The sequence below is a fragment of the Plectrocnemia conspersa genome, unplaced genomic scaffold, assembly GCF_051122295.1.
Source record: "Plectrocnemia conspersa isolate PC_06_02 unplaced genomic scaffold, ASM5112229v1 ptg000009l, whole genome shotgun sequence".
Lineage (NCBI taxonomy): Eukaryota > Metazoa > Arthropoda > Insecta > Trichoptera > Polycentropodidae > Plectrocnemia > Plectrocnemia conspersa.
Window position 1 is genome coordinate 4,001,009 of NW_028277173.1, and position 18,359 is coordinate 4,019,367.

The 18,359-nt window shown below is 27.0% G+C and overlaps 1 protein-coding gene across 1 annotated transcript in view; it reads right to left on the bottom strand.

Moving 5' to 3' along the window:
- The window catches only part of LOC148231620 (uncharacterized), a 186,189-nt gene that overhangs the window by 11,470 nt on the left and 156,360 nt on the right, over nt 1-18,359 (bottom strand). Inside the window, exon 6 of the mRNA XM_088193066.1 lies at nt 17,155-17,236. Within this exon, the coding sequence (XP_088049192.1) occupies nt 17,155-17,236 (82 nt within the window). The remainder of the gene's footprint in view (nt 1-17,154; nt 17,237-18,359) is intronic.

Consider the following 18,359-nt stretch of genomic DNA (forward strand, 5'->3'; position numbering starts at 1 on the left):
ACAGCTCAGCAGCCATTTTATTAAAGTGGCAGATTTAATTTAAACTTTTGACATATCTCAAGAACTGTGATTGATGTGTAAAAATAAAAACAGATATAAAAGCTGTTTAAATGTTTATCCATCCGGCTTTTAAAATTTTGCATCAAGGGCATTTTTGTATTGTGTAAATGTATTGTACATACCTTATTTGCGTTATTCACAATATAAAATAAATAACGTATTTTAAAATGGATTAAATATACTAAATATAAGAGTTATAAAAAGTTTTTTTAAAGCATTAAAAGCTATTATAAAATTAAAATCACACATCTCCTAAAAAGGCTTAGGCATATTATTTATATAGTGAGCAACTCTACGAAATTTTGCGTTAGAAAACGTCGTTTCAAACAATAATAAAACGTGATATAATAGCTCCGTTTTAAAGACCCTGCGATAAGCGAATTCGACTTTCATTAAATCCATAAATATTAATTATTAAGGTCAAAGTTTTGCCACGTCCGAATATTCAAACACAAAGTTAAGAAATTCTATGGTTCAATAGATCAATGATTAATACCCGAAACACAGCATGGGATATCAGAAAAAATTATATTTCGAACGATCATCACATATTAGGTATTCCTTAATTTTACGGATCATATGTACATATTAGATATAAAAAATCAATTGAATTTACAAAGCATGGCCTTATGAAGATCACATTTAAATCATAAGCTAGAGGCGCTCTCCACCCAGACTGCAGCCTTTACAGTTGCGTCCACAGAGTGAGGTTCTCATTAGAGCACATACTAAAATAGCGCGTCGCTGAGGATTTACACTTTAAACATGGTCATATATTTATCAGATATTTACTGCAGTCTTTTGCTGCTAATATATTATATATATAATTATTAGTATCACATATAAATTAAGTATACTAGTGTATTTGCTTAATAAATAAGATAAATTTAAACATATATTTGCGACAAACATTGTTAAAATAGTAAATAAGTTTCTTATATACCTTGTATTGATATAACAGGGCGTGCTAGTGGTTCAAGTGTCATCCAATTTGCGACGGAAAGTTTGATATGTTATACGTATGTATTATACTATACTAAACATACACTATAATTTAGCTTTATATAGGTTTTGTATTATGTCAAAAACGATTATTTAATTATTGGTATTATGAACCATTACCATTATATTATAGAAGAAAAGTAAAATGTACTTTGCTCGCAAAATGTGAGATCGACAATCTTTTCTGTGGTTGTTTTTTATTGTGCTGCAATCTAAATATACGGAACTGAACCTTAAGAATTTATTTTTTCTAGTATATAATTGATTTTTATATATCAACTTTTATTTATGGGTAATAAATGTCGTGCTTTAATATACGTAAGTCGGATGTCTCTCGAGATACGTGACGCAGCATAATAAATTTATTATGTATATTTATTTCGGCTTAAATTTATATTTGCAAATATGAATCAGTAATTTTATATTACTCTAATAATTTTTAATTTTATTTAAAATTATTTTTTTGAGCAATAGATAAATGTAGGAATAGCATACTATGTATGGCCTAGACTAGTAATACAGAAGCAGCAGGTTCGGGTCCCTTCATCAGACTATAGTATCATTACGGGAACACAACAAGACAGACCCCAGCTGCTCCACGAAATCAGAGCTGACAATAATACAACTCGACACGCCAGCGTGGTACTTTGAGAGACGCAGAGTTAATGCCAACAGTAGGTCAGAGATCGAGAGCAAGGCTGAGTCAGCTATTCTGGCGACTATTTGACTGAAAAGTCACACCCCTTCGGCTCAAAACATAAAACCTTAATTTTATTTTTATGATTGTTAATAGTACTACTAACGTATATCATCGGTTGATAATCAAAGTATAAGATATTGATTTTATATTTTTAAATTGGGATATGTAAAATGTATTTTTTTAATAATAATAAATAGAAAGGAAAAAAATATTATATTAAAATATAATATAATAAAATATATTATATTTTAAAATAGTAATAATACAAACTACTTATTTATAGCTATCTGGCACATTTTAAAATAGCCTTTGTATTTTTCTTATGCTTAAAACTAAAACAAATAATGCATTAATTAAAAATTAAAATTAACTACTATAAATAAATCCGTTATTTGAGCTGCTCCAACTGTTTAACCAACTTAGACAAGTATCTAAGCCGCAGATTGACTGGGGGCTGTCTGAAAAATAAAAATGAACTAAGTAAAACTAAAAATAAAACAAATACATTTCGACGCTATTGTGTTTAGTAATTCTGTCATTTGATATATGAATGTTTTTCATGAGTAAAAATAAATGCTAGTTTTAAATTGAGTATGTAGAATGTAAGTCTAGTTTAATTTCAGATTTTAATCCAGTCACGTCCTTTCTAGTCCCCAATTTAGACATCTCGATCTAAGGCTTTACGACGTTAGATAGCGACACCCAAATGCAAATTGAGATGATATATGCACATGTGCCAAATTATATCTTTTTGTATAGGTATTCATAGATTATATCTACATGGGTATATAGCCGAACCACCGCGAGTCCCGTGCTGAATTATTGTCCAATAATTCACTATAAATGTGCAATATTTTCAATATAATAGTGATTGTGCAAAAATGTATCGTTTAAATGGCGATGGCTTGAAAATGAAACAATTTATTAATGGGGTCGTGCAGCGGACAAAGGGGTATTTTATGAGCCAAAGGGTTGTTTTTTTGCTACTAAAATATATTCATATTTGATATAAGTACAATTTTATAAAATATGTATTAACTTTTTTATATATAATAATCCGATGAATTAAAGTTGGCAAAATAAGTTTTATACTAATTGGTTTTTGTTAACAGTAATATTTCATTAATACACTCAAAGTAAGTTAAAACTTATAACGTAAACACATAATAACACCCTAATTTTATTTCGATTATTCAAGTAGTGAATAACAGGACAAGGATTATTTTTTCACATAAGATTTATTTTAATTTATTTCTATATGACATATATTTTTATATGCAATAAAAAAAATATATTAATATTTTTAATTATATAATTAAAAAAAAATAGTGTTTTAAAAAAGAGATCCTTTTTTCAATTTTTCATTAAAATTAGATGTACATATTTTTATTAAGCAATTAAACTAACATTATATTGGAAACATATAAATAAAAAATCTCCTGTAGTTGCTTAACAGATTTAATATATTTTAATTTACTATTCATTTATATTATATTATTTAATTAATTAGATATCTTGTGTTATAACCAATGAATAAAACATTAAAGTTAAATTAATTTACCAGGAGTAATACTTTCACAAGGTAATATGTAAACTCGTAAAGTAAGTCTTGCTCGTAAAATATATATTTGACTAAATTATATTCCATAGTTTATATTTAGAAATTTCATTAGTTATGCATACATTACTACATACCTTTAAATTTATTAACATAAAATGTATAGCTCTAGACATGGAACTTGTCCTATTGCAATAGTGTGAGTAAATATGTATACTAATCTGCACTGATTGGACCAAGTAAAATAATTTTTGACGTAAAGACTTTTTAGTGGACGGCGATAACATAGGGATGGTTTAGGATCAAGCGGTAGCGGCGAAATACTTTCCCTATCGCTCGCTCGCGTGTTAAGTGACTAGAGTGAGTGAGAGATAGGGCATTCGGACCGTATCCCCTTATCGCTCTCACACTCTCGTCACTTAACACGCGAGCGAGCGAAAGGGAATGTATCTCACCATACGCGCCTGTTGGTGTTAGGTAGAATGGGTGTGAGTCAGTAGGCAATTGGCACAGAGCGAAGCTGATCACAGATACACTAGTACTAATGCAATCGGCATTCTTGGGTGTCTAGCACTATACTTTCCTTGTAACGGATTGTAAAATTTTAGGTTTCGCTGCCTTTTCTACTATTTTTCAAAATTATACAAAAAAACTAAGCCAATTTTTTAATAAAATAATCTTTTATTAAACCTCAAATTTTAATGGGGTTACTTTGTACCCTGTTCCGGTTATCAAAGGTTAAATATACATTTTCTAAAAAATAATATTAATAATTAAGTTCTAAACACATTTTTTTATATGTTATTTGTATCTTATTTTTTTTATTTTTTTCTATTGAGAGTTGCTTTATCTCAATATTTTATTATGATAATATTTAAGCACAGTGAATTAAATGATATATATTAATAATTTTAGATTTCGCTTTAATACTTGCTGTTGCATTTTTGAGAAATTAACATTTATTTTATTTTTAATTAAAATTTAATATTAAGGTGTTTTATATTTATCAGTATTTTAATATATATCATACAATTTCATGATAGTGATTTTATTTTATCATTTAAAGAAGAAACTATTCATTAGGCCTCAAGAGAAATTGCCTTGATAAAAAACATGAGAATTCTCAGCATAAGTCGTTAAAGCATAGCAAAACAAAGGCACTTCATAAATCGACCTTCGAAAAAATCGTCATTTAATCAAAAAACAATATGATAATTCTCAATAGTAGAGTTCGACAGAAACTTTAGAAAATAAATACAAAGGACGTTCACGTCAAAATGATGTTGTGTACGTAAAAACCATTATCATTAAGCGTTTTTATATCAACTCTCGAGAAAATCCCACATTCAAACAAAAATTTTTTTTTTTTTATTATTTTTTTTTAGATTAAATTAAGACCATCGTGGCCTAACAGGTTACTCCAATGCGCCACGATGGTCGAAAACAAATTTTAAATTTATAAATGAAATGTAACAATCATCAGAAGTAGAAATCGCCACAAACGTTTGAAACTAATTATGTATCTAATATTTTTTTTCAAGTGAATTTGCGTACATTTAAACCATAACCATTAAACGTATTTTAAACAGAGGCACTTTTGTTCAAAGCAATATTTCAATAAAACGCAATATGAACATTTTCAGAAGTAGAAATCGCCACAAATTTAAAAACATAAACAAAGAACACTTATAGTACTCTTTGAGAAAGTAAATTAGCGTAATTATATTTTATTAATAATTGTCACTACCAAACAGTCCAATGCGGGGTTAAAATACGTATTGCACTTACATGTTAAAAGCAGAGAATTTCATTTTTATTTATTTGCGTAAAAAAACTATAAAACTGTCTGAAAAAACTGAAAAAGCTAGTAAAAATATTTAGTTTACTACCACAAAATTTACATTACTACAACAAAATAATGTAGAGTTGTGAATATTTTGTAGATTGAACGCTAGTAGAAAAGCTGGTAAAGAAGCTTTTGAATGTTTTGTTGATGTTTGTTTTTGGTCAGATTTTTTTACACTATTTATTTGAGACGTCTCAGATGAAGAACAGATGCTGATGTTGGTTGTTTATGCCTTGAATAAGTGAAACTGCAAGGTGAACAAATTTCGATGTTGCAAACAAATTGCAACTGGAAGGACGCATTGTCTATTGAGTTATTTAAGCTCGAAAGGGTTGTTTTTGTTGTGATTACGGGTGACGACCTACTATGATGTATGTTACCACCATTGTTGCAATTGTAAATTACGCATTTGTGGTATTGAGTATTCACTTATTGAAATTAGACCTTTTGTTAAAATGAGTTGCTATTTCCTTTACATAAGTTGAAATAGTCGTATGAATGACTTTAGCGTAAACTGCGCAGGTGGGTTGGAACTCCCACTTCGGAATTTGAAACAGAGTAGTATTTATTATTATTTTATAGATGAACTCTACAACAACAAAAATGCTTTCTACTTCCCCTCTAGATCTGGTCTAACTAGCCCTGCATCTCAAAATATCAATACGATCTTTGAAGTGACTTGAAGATAACGAGACATAAATTTAACGGATAATTATGAACTGTTGTGATTTAAAAATGTATTCAAAGCTGGAAAATTTCAAATAATTTTAAATTTTAGTATGCTTATATTTGTATATTCTTTCTAAAGAATCGCCTTCTGATTTATGTATGTAAAAATAGCAAAAATTCATTTAAATTTTATTTGGGTTAAACCTTAAGGCTCGTCACAATAAAAACTATATGACGTTATAAAATAAAAGTTAAACCAAAGTTTGGTATCAAATAATATAAAATAAATATTAAAATATATGAATTTAATATAAACATATATTATTTATATGTTTATTATAAAGTATTACGTATTATATATTTAAAGGTAAAATTAAACCATTAAAAATTTGTGCACTACTAATTTTTTTAAATTTACATACTTATTTATTTGTGAAAATATTGATATATTTTTTGGTAGCATGTATTTTAAAAATTTATTCGAAGTTGTTTTTTTTATACTATATATATTATATTTAAAGTATATTAGAACTAAATAGTATGCTTCGAATATAAAACTAAAGGTTATGCTTTAACTATACACAAGGTGAGCTATAAAAAATTCTAAATTCATTAGGAAGAAATTTTTATTTTCATATTAAATTCATAGGGTGGTATGTATCGATCTTTATAATGAAATTTCACTACATAGACTTTTTGCCAGTGGTTTTTAATTTTTATAATATACTTTTGACTATTGTTGAATTAATAATTTATTGTAGCCTAGTAAATATATATTCTAAAGTTTTTCATACGGTGAAATAGTGTTGAAAGAAGCAAAGTCAACGTCATATTACTGAATCATTACATTATTTATGTATCGCTTTTTACGTGCGATACAGTTGTTCTACATAAGGTATGTAATACTCAATTCTTAGAAGTCGAATACATTCTTCGAACACATTTGTTTATTTTAGTATGCTTTTACATTCGTAGTATTGATTTTGATTTCAATCTAAAATTCTGGATTTTCAACTACCTATACACGGAAAAATCATACTATTTGTTCAGCAATCAAATCTTTCGTACTGCTCTTATTTGATTGCAGTCAATTTATACACTGGTATGAAATATTTAATAATAATAAAATTACAGATACAGTAATTTTTAATTTATTTTTTAATATTATCACTTTCAAAATTAAATATTTGACAGTTTCTCACAATTCACAAAACATTTGTAAATCATTTTTATTCACTCAACTATATTTTTTTCTATGGTTTCAAAAAGTACGGTATTTCCACAAGCTATCATAAATCTTTTGCTTCTTGTCATCTTTTGACCAGATGCAAATATGATTAAAAAATAATTGTTTCACTTGCCCTTGTTTCAGAATAAGATATTGTAAATGCACTTCTGAACTGGATAATCATTTATCATTAAATGTACAAGTCAAAATAAAAGTGCTCGTCAAACACAAAGTATGCGTCCAATATGGTTGATAATTAAAATGCATATCACTTAAGCTTTCAAGTCAATACATTCGATATAAAAATATAAGATAATATTCTAGTGTAGTGGAATCATCACATGGTCGACATTATGTCTTAAAACGATGGCCGACGGAGATAGCGCTGTTATTGTGTTAGAAGCCGCAGTAATGTCTTTACATCCACACAAGCATATGTGACATTCCCTTCTACGTTAGCAGTTATATTCAAGCTTAGGGCTGAAAGGCTTTCAGGGAAAAACCACAATCTTCGGCGGTTAATTCGCGGCTAAAAGCCACACATATTCACACACACGTGACACTGTATAAATTGCCGAATAGGTGGCAGTCGTATTTGCGAGTCAGCACACGTAAACATTTGTTAGCCGAGGAGAAGAAAAGATGAAAACTAAGCAAGACATAACGGAAATAAAATGGCGCCCATTTACATAATCTTCGAATTAGCGCGAATCTAAACGGTCGTTTGAACGTACTTTTTTCTCGGAGACGAAGCGCTGGATTGAGTTATCTCGAGGGAGTTGGACATATCTATATTTGATTTTTTCTAAAGCTGTAGTTAAAGTCAGGCGTTAGCAGTTTATACTATAAACTTTATTTTTATATATAGGTACTGTAAAAAAAACTATTAAAAATATTGAACATATTATAAAAGTAAGTTTATAGTAAATTGTGATTTTAAAGAGCCTTTAAATAGGTATAAAGTATGGCAAAATCGTTATTAAGAATAAATAATATTATATTTAATTTAATTTTTACTTACACCTGCTATAATATATTCCATTCAATACAGAAATTATTATAACCAATGTCTGGTTCATAAATGGACTACTTTTCTATTCACAAAAGATGAACTCATGTAATTATATCATAAAAAAAGATAGTTAGACTCGTGATAAAGTGTATTAACCGTTTAAAATGTGTTTTTTCGATAAAATTTTATACTACAGTAAGATATATTTTAATAGAGCTAAGTCAAAAAGTACCTGATTTAAATATCCGTCACCTTAAGAAAAAATAACGCGTGCTTTCAGAATTGATCCCGAAACGGACGTCTCTAATCTAACGGCAATTTGTTTTAAAAAAATAGCCAATCTTTTGTAATTGCTCGTCTCACCCTAAAAGGGATGAAAACGTTACATAAAAAAAATGGTTGTCTAAGGACTTATCTGAGAAAGTCTCAGAGACTTCTCTACTAGTATTTATGCTTCAACTTCCATAGTTTAAAGCATCAGATATTTAAGAGTTCCTTAACTAAGACTAAAACCTCATGGTTTAATGGACCAGCGGTGATTGCAAAAGCCGCCGATTCTCTCTTCGCATCTTCGGTCTAGCTAAACGTTCGGAATCCAGAGTTCAATCTGTTTCAGAAATGCCTGGGGCCTCCGGACACACCCAAGAAAAACTTTTGCACAACCAACTGAATAGGTCAGGATATAAATATAAAGCTTTATAATTTCAATTTGATGTTTTTCGATATCGTCGATTTTATAAAAAAAAATCAAAAATATTTTATTTTATATTTTTATAAAAATAAAATAATTTACTGTATATATATATATATATATATATATATATATATATATTTATATATATATATATATATATATATATATATATATATATATATATATTTATATATATATTTATATATATATATATATATATATATATATATATATATATATATATATATATATATATATATATATATATATATATATATGGTTAATATTTCTAGGAGTCGGATTACTCCGCTGATCTGAACAACCACATGCTGGGCTTTGCCCACACCGGATGTTCATATTCTCAATTTTCCCCTGAGGATGGCTGGGCGAATCTGGCCGAAACGTAGGGACCATGATTCCACACGGAATCAAAAAAGTACGCGGAGTAATCCGACTCCTAGAAATATTAACCAAATATTTCTCCGTGGCGTAGCTATAGGGGGGCGGAGGGGGCGGGCCGCCCCGGCCGGCACTTGCTTGGGGGCGGCATATTCGCGATGGGATCGTCTAGTGTGGTTCTTAACCCTGAATTCACTAAAACATATATAAATCCACAAATAACAAAAGCTTAATAATAACTAATTTATTATTTTAAAAAAAGTTTACTTTATGACCCTGCAAAAAATGTATAGGGCGGGGGGGGGGGGGGGGCGGCCATTTTAAGGATCGCCCTGGGTGACACATACCCTAGTTACGCCACTAAATAATATTATAATTTTTTTAACTAAATTGCCTACACGTTCGTCTCGAAAGGTGGAAACTTATACAATAGAAAGAAACCCCTATTATAAATAATTTATGGTTCATCTACCATACTTTTTAATACTCCTTTTTATAATAGGATTTTATTTTATTAAATTTAATAATAACATTTTTATTTTTTTAACTACGATTCAAGTTTTGCCCCTAAGCTTTAAAATATTTAAATATTTTAAAATAGTATATTAAACTTATGGTTTTTATTTGATTTTTTACAAAACCTTGTATATCTTAAAACTCTAGAATTATACTAATATTATTCTAGGTTACATGTATTATGTTATATAATTTTTATTAAATCAATTTAAAGCTGTTTTTGGGTATTAACTTTAATGATTATTTTTTAACTTAAAAAAAAAATTAATTTACAATAAAAGTTGCTTAATTTTTTTTAGTAAAAACTTCTTTTCAAGTAATATTTTTTCTGTACTAATTTTAATGATATCTATACTATAAAACAAAAAAAAAAACACTTGTTTGTCTGAAGAACTACTCCCAAATGGTAAACAGAAGCGACGTGACATTTGCACATGTCATTCTAACTGCCATTTATAGGTTGACTGTGCTATTTTTACCCTTCAACGACTCCAAAAAAGCAACAAATAAACATGGTAAAATCACAATAAATAATTGGATCATCAGAAAAAGCAATTTCTTTTTATAAAATATATTAAGTTTTGTTTTAAAGATTTTAGTACTCTTATTTAATTCTACATATAATATTTTTTTTGTTAAATATGAAAATTGATTTTTGACCATCACTGTTTTAAATGTTAGATTCTTGCCAAAAATAGTAAAATCACAATCGTTAGAAATTTTAAAAAAATATTTAATAAATAACGTTAGAAATAGAGTTTTAATTGCTTTATTATATTAATTTAAATTTCAGAAACATTTATTATTTTATAAATTAAAACCATAAATCAATAATATAAATAATACTAACATTAAATTTATTAAAAATCTTTAAAAATAAAAAAAAAATACTTTTCCGAGAAAATTTTGTTAGAAAACTTCTACCAAAAAATAATTAAAAATGTGCATTATTACAAAATTAAAAATTATTATTTTGTAGAAATTTAATGATAGTAAATATTTACATTCTTGTACTAGAAAAAAATATAATTTTAATGAGAATTTAATTTTAAAAATCAGCAAATTAACAAACTGCGCTTAATTATATGTACATACATATATTTCTAATCCTTGCGGAAAAATCTTGTTTTATATACATATATAGTATATAGTAATACTCTAATGACTTTTGATTACTACAATACACTACTTTTTACATTAAAGTGATATTGATTATAGAACTGCTCTTTAGTTTGTCGCAATGCGTTGGAATTGATCAAGAAGTTTTGTCACGCAAACTTTAACTTTTTTATAGACAGTTAAAAAATAGACAAAGTAAGTTTTTTGTCACGGCTATACTGTACGATAATCTGATTTTATAATTAAAGGTAAGTTATATTCGGAATCACTTCGGTGAATAGCAATTAACTTTAAATTTTTCTCCATACAAAAATAAAGTAAATTTAATTTATTATGATAGATATAGAAAAAAAATATTTATCTTATTTTTTTGTAATATCAATTAAAACATTTAATTTTTAATATTTATATAAATATAGTAAACTGTTAATTTTTAATTTAATTTAATACAATGAAAGCAAGAAACTAAATTAATGTTTTATATGTACATAGATTAACATTAAAAAAAGCTTTAACTGTTAAAAATATTTAAATGAACGTAGGTAATAAAATTAAATAAACAAACATAAAATCTGGAAACACAGAAACAACAGCGAATATTTGCTGTATTTTTTTTATTTGCACATTCGCTAAGCTTTTTTAAAACTCGCGTATTTGTTCAAGAAATTACGTATACATGAATAAAATATATATTTAAATGTAATATTTACGCTACATGCTGTGTAATTTATAAAACGGGAATAGCGAAAAAGAGAAACGTTTCAAATTATGGTATAATATTTCCATATTTCATGTTAATAATATTAAAAAAATATTTTATCCAGAACTCAATTCCAAACAAATTATTTATTTATATTTTTACAAGCAGAGTAATGATCCGAAACTTTGGTAAAATATATATGGTTGAGACACGAGTGGAAATATTTATCTTATTATTTTTAATGAAATTGAATATATGAGAGCTAAGGAAAGATCTAACACATTCAATCAAAAAACATCAGACATTAAAATTATATATTTATCAATTAGTTGCATATTTAATGAATCTTTTTATATTTATTAATAACTAAAATTGAAATTGATAGGCCAGTATGGAAAGGTCCAATTAAGCGATTTCAAAGCTAAAATTCGCCATAAAAGAAATGCTTTGTGTTTGTAGGGGTAAAAAGAGTATCGTGTAATAATGAGTTTCTGGAACTGAGCTCAAGGCTTTTGTAAAAAAAATAATAAAATCAATACACCATAATTTATAAATAAAATAAGATATTTTTACCATGACTACGCGCTAAATAACTTGATAATTTATGTAATTATTTATTGACAAAATTATAAGACATTTTAATAATTATAAACTAGCAATCTATAAAGTTTTTTTTAAAATTTTTGTATTACACTTTTTTTATTTTGAACTCTGGTCTTTCAGGTACTCGTCACCGACTTATACCACTGTTTTTTTTTATGATCTTTTATCAATTTTTTTGTATAATTATCTAGCTAAAAATAATTTAATTTGATTAGTATAAAGAATTTCGCCATATTTTATAAGCCTGCATTAAAATCATTAATGAATAGCAAAACACAAATAAGTTAAAATTTATCTGATTTTTGAGTGCTCTAAAATTACGATTTATTTTTATAATTTTATTGAAATAACACTTACTAATAAAAAATAATGTAAGATAATCTACAGATTTTAATTCACTGTATTCTACCATCAAATTAAACTCGATGAACGTTCGTTAAAATATGGACCATAATTTACGTCTCTCTATTATATGGCATTACTGCATAATTGAATTATATTCTTCGAAATTAAAATAAATTACATCATTATGCGTTGTCATATACATTTGCTTCAATGAAATGTTTCCTATTTTTACACTCACCCCCACAGCCTCCCCAAAATAGGGGTAGTAAAGGCGTAATGCAATTACTCGTCTTGTCTCCTCGATTGTTCCGCCCCTGCTAAAGCCTCACAAAGAACCCGCAAGTACTAATGAAACTTTGTCTCGCAAACCTACGACATCTATCCGACCTTCAAATTAACATCGTCGTCAATATGTGAAGCAATAAAATACACGTGGAAAATAAAAAAGCAGCTACACCGAAAGCGTCCCCTATATCAATAATTTATTAGCGGATTACTGCGATAATTACGGTTAAATAGATATTGCCGGCGGATTAGGCCGTTGAAAATTTAATGGCAGCTGTGCCGTAATTCCCAGTATATGTACGCTTGATAAAATATTTACGTCACGTAAATACTAGGGTGTAAAAACATGTTCGATGATGATCGGAATTTGTACAGATGTTAGTCCGTTGAAAATTGGGATAAAAGTTTTTTTTTGCAAAAAGGGTATTAAAATATTCTAAATAGTTAATCACTACACTCTAAATGTTATCATATAAAAATATAATGCTACATATATGTATTTGGTTGTTTTGCAAAAACAAGACATTACACATCTGTGTGTAATGTTTTCTATTTATTGAATTATTTTATATGACTTGGATAAGCTAACTTAATTTAAAAAAATATATGTATACATAATGTAATAGTTTGATATTTATTATCTCACTTACACATACGCATTCATAATTTTGCGCAATTCGCTCGTAATGAGACAACGATACTAACCATGTGTTTAAACTATTAACAAAGACACGTGATGATAAAAATTTAATTCTTTAAAAATGAACAATAATGTATAAATATGACTACAATATGATTTTTATAGTAAGATATGAGAACTACATTTTAATGTAAATAAATTTAATTATAGATAAAGTTGATTTAGAACTGTAAAAAAATAGAATATTAATAATAATTAGTTGAAAGTTTTATTAAAAATAAATTTGACTTCTATGTGTTTTTAATAAATATTTTTCATGTATAAACAGCGTTAAATAAAGCATATACTATACATAATTTCTATAATTTTTAATTAATATTTTATCTTAAACATGGTTTTTGGAATGAGTAGTATATAAATTCCGTTATTAACTATTTAAATAAAATGCGATATGAGAGCATCCAGAAGTAGAGATCGCTACAAACGTTCAAATAAATTTTCTTTCAAGAATAAACATAAAGCACTGTGATTATTATTTCTATAACGATTTGTCACTTCTAAACATGATTATTTTATGCTTTTTAATTTATAATAAATTTCTCTCATGCATCTATTCTAAATATAATAAACAGTGACGTTTATGATTATCTTCTAAAAAACGCAGTTTATTTTTAAAAATTAACATTAATTAACGAGATCAATATTTCTATAAAGTTTTATCCCTTCTAAATTATTTTTAATGATTTATATTTCAAATATAAATTTATTTAAATATTATAGCTTTATTTAAATTAAATTTAAACATAATATATATTATATTATTTCATTAAAATTGTTTTAAAATGAGATTCAAATCCATGCCTTTAAATTATATGTAAATGCTTTCACGTGATATGTAAACACTAAGAAGCAAAGATCGCCACTGACACTTGAAAACATGAACAAGAGACGTTTAAGTTAACCATTTAAAATACGCAGTTTAATTTCAACAATAAACATAGATCAATATGATCAATATTTATATGAAGGTTTTTTTTTAAGGGTTAAAAATAGTTTTAATAAATTAAATTAAAACATAATATGTATTATATTATGTCATCAAAATCGTATTAAAATACATGCTTTAATGTGATATGTAAGCATTAAGAAGTAATGATCGCCACAGATATTTGAAAACATAAAAAATTACGTTTATGGTAGTCTCCTAAAAAATGTAGCATTTTAATAACAAAAAACATTAATCAATATGATTAAAATATCTATGAAGGTTTGTCATATTAAAACAAACAAAACGCGATATGTGAGTAACCAGAAGTAGAGATAGCTACAGACGTTTAAAACATTAACAAAGAACGCTCAGTGTATCTAATTACTACATAATTAAATTATATGTAAACATAATATGTCATCAAAATCCTAATAAAATGATATTCAAATCGTAATATGTAAACACGAAGAAGTAAAGATCGCTATAGACACTTGAAAACATAAACAAACAACGTTTACATTAACCTTTTAAAATACGCAGCTTTATACTAACAAAAACATACATTAATGTGATTAATATTCCTATGAAGGTTTGTATATGCGAACATTTTAAATATTATTTATATAACATATTAGAAATAGCCTTGAATAAATTAAATTCCAGGAAAATATGTATTATATTATGTCATTAAAATCTATGCCATTTAATTTATTGGACAATGCTCTCACGAGATATTGCGGCATGTAAGCATCTAGAAGTAGAGATTGCCGAAAATGTTTAAAAACATTAACAAAGAACGCTAAATGTATCTAAATACTATATAAATATGAATATTGATTAGCATTATGAATCAACCTTCGAGAGAAGTAGTTATATAAGAGCATTCAATATTAATAAACGCCCACAAAACATAAACAATAGACGTTCATAAAACCCTTGTGAGTTGTACCAATTATTATTAATTTGTGTGGTCATGTAATATAAATATTTTTTTTTGTATTTTATACATTTTATTTAAAAAATATTTACTAATACTATTCTGCGCGTTATGCATTGATAATAAATGGTAAAAGAGGGAACTTGACTATAAAATTTTTAACTGTACGTTTATATGTTTATGCAAGATATACGTTTTCCAATAATTATTTGTTTAAAGGAAGCTGACTTACTTGTGCTTAGATTCTTAAACGTCTGTGGCGATTACTACTTCTGTAGGTTTTTGTTTGTTTGAATAACGCTTTCTAAGACGGATTTATGTAGTATTCCCTACACTACCTATTATATTAGTATTAAATAAGAATTGCTTTCATATGATATTAAGACCTATGCCTTTTAATTTATAAGCAATTGCTCTTATGAATGATTTTTAGATTTTCAAAGCAAAGTGTAGCAATGAAGTTTATCATCATTTTTACAAACGAAATATATGATAAATAAAAGATTAAACCATATAAAAAAATCTGGATGTAAGTTTAAGTATTTATATATAGTACGCATTACTTTTAATATCAATATTTGTAAACTGATTTTAAGCTTAAAAACACTAATTTTTTTTATCAAGTAGCATTTAAAAAACAATTTATATGGATTAAAAAAAAATATTATAGGAAATTTGTAGTAAAATAAAATAAGCTATACCAATCACAGCTTAGTAAAGAAATATTCTATAGATAATGAATTAAATTTTACACTTACTTTAAATATGGAAAAAAATATTTGATCCAAGTTTACAAAGAGTTTATTTTTAATTCGTCTACTATACACTGATAAACTGAAAGCAAAAGTTAATATATTTTAAGAGTGTATCTTAATTATTGCTACACTTTATCTGATCTAACACTAAAAAATTCTTTCTGTCTGAGGGAATAAGATAAACCAACAAACTTGTTTTAAAATATCTCACGTTTGTTTTTAGAGGGCGTAAATAAAAACCGTTGGGTCTTGCTTTACATACTACATTTAAAAAATTATAGCAGTTCTCACAAATCTCTTGAATTATGTATATATGCGCATATATTTCGAAGGGCCACATATGTTGGATATTTTTTATTATAATCTTTATTCTCGACGTCCGTTTACGACTTGCGACATTTCACGAGAGCGTGATGAGATTTGCGACGTTCTCTTTTAACGTCCACAACGAAATGGCTCGACTTCGGGGTGAAATACTCTCACCATTCAGCAACAGAATCGACATGAACTCGTTCTGGAAGTTCGAGAGGACATTAGAGAAGGGGATAGGAGTTTGGTATTGAAAGAAAATAGAAAGCCATAACCGTCTGTCGCACACCTGGATGTAGTTAGCTGAAAATTATAGTTTAAACTAAATATGTCCACCGATATTTAGTTCATTTTAGCTTTATATAAAAGGCAGAGACTACTATTATTTATATAGATAGTACGATAGTATATATATATTTGAAGATCAAAAAATATTGCCTTTTGAAAAATTGAACGGAAATTATATGAAGCAAAAGCTTACATCTAAAGACGTTAGGATCTTTTGTATAGTTATTGGTTGCCATTTTAATTTCATGCTATGTGTGTATGATTGTATGTATTGTTCAAATGTATGCTCAAGTTTAGTATTTGTAGTCGAACAAGCTATCGAACTGTGACTTCATTAGAGCAAATCAAAAGCACCGCAGGCCTTTACTCGGTGTATGTTTTAAAGAATTTATCTTACAACTTTCGACTTGTTTGTAATTCGTAAAGGAAAATTTGCGATAAGGGCAAATTAACGAGCTGGAATTCTTGAAGGAAAATAAAAATTGCGATGACGAAGCTTACCGGTAATATGCTTTGTGATTCAGTGATTGCACAGCTCGCTCTGTGGTCTTGTTGAAACTTTGGCTGATAGGGTTCTAACATTCTGAAAGAGAAAAATACAATTAATAAATGCCAGAAACAAATAACTTGATGTAAGTAAACTTTTTTAGGATAGCAGTGACAAGAAAGGAAATAAACAACTAATTCTTGGAAGCCTATAGGGTTAAACTTTTGTGCCCTGCGTTCGTATTTTATATTGGAATGAATGACTTTGAGCTATGGAACAAATTTACTTTATTAACCAAAATAGTTTTTATGAACCAGGAATATGTATTTAAAATTTAATCAAGGCAAAAAACAGAACAATTTTGTTATATTTTACTATTAATTAAAAAAATTCGTCTATATAACATAAAAATAAATGATATTTCAATCATAAATTACCAATGAAAGTAAATGTATCAATAAGTTATTTTAGTCAGTAATTTAATTAAATAGTGGGTAGTTATTGAAGAGTTTATTAAATTTTGACCATAATGTTCATTCATTCAAAGTCTAACTAAATGCTTTATTGCTGAGATCATACATACGGATTTTGCTAAAAAATATAATGATTCAAGAGTCGGAGCATTTTTTTAAGATATTGAATGAAAATGTAGTAACTATTGTCGTCTTCATATTTTTTTGTGAAATACAATAAACAAGCAACTCAGATTGCAGATTTTAGTGTTTTAAACATTTGAAAGCTTTTAAACAATCTTCCTTACATTCACGTACCTTTAAAAATACTTTAAACGCTGATCCTTTATTGTGTTATCTACGAGTACTAATAAATACTAATAAGACGACTGTGTACAAAAACCTTTTTGTCTTATTTATTTTTTCATTTGTCGGAAAAAATATTTTCAAAAATACGGGAGGCAAATCTTTTTTCTTTTGGAATAATAAGTCTAGAAAATCATCGTCTTCAATCGATTATTTATAATTAGTTTTGGATTTTCTGAAAGAACCTTGTGAGAAAAAAGTGCGTATAAATTGTAAATCTATTTGTTTATAATGCGACATATTATTTTCTAAAAACAGACTTATGTGATTAAAGAATATAATTTTATTTTAATTATTGTACATTTAATATTTATTTAAGAATGTCTCAATAATTTTTATTTTCGAAGGATATGTCTCTCGGATATTAATATATTTATACTCATATTAAAAGTACTATAAAT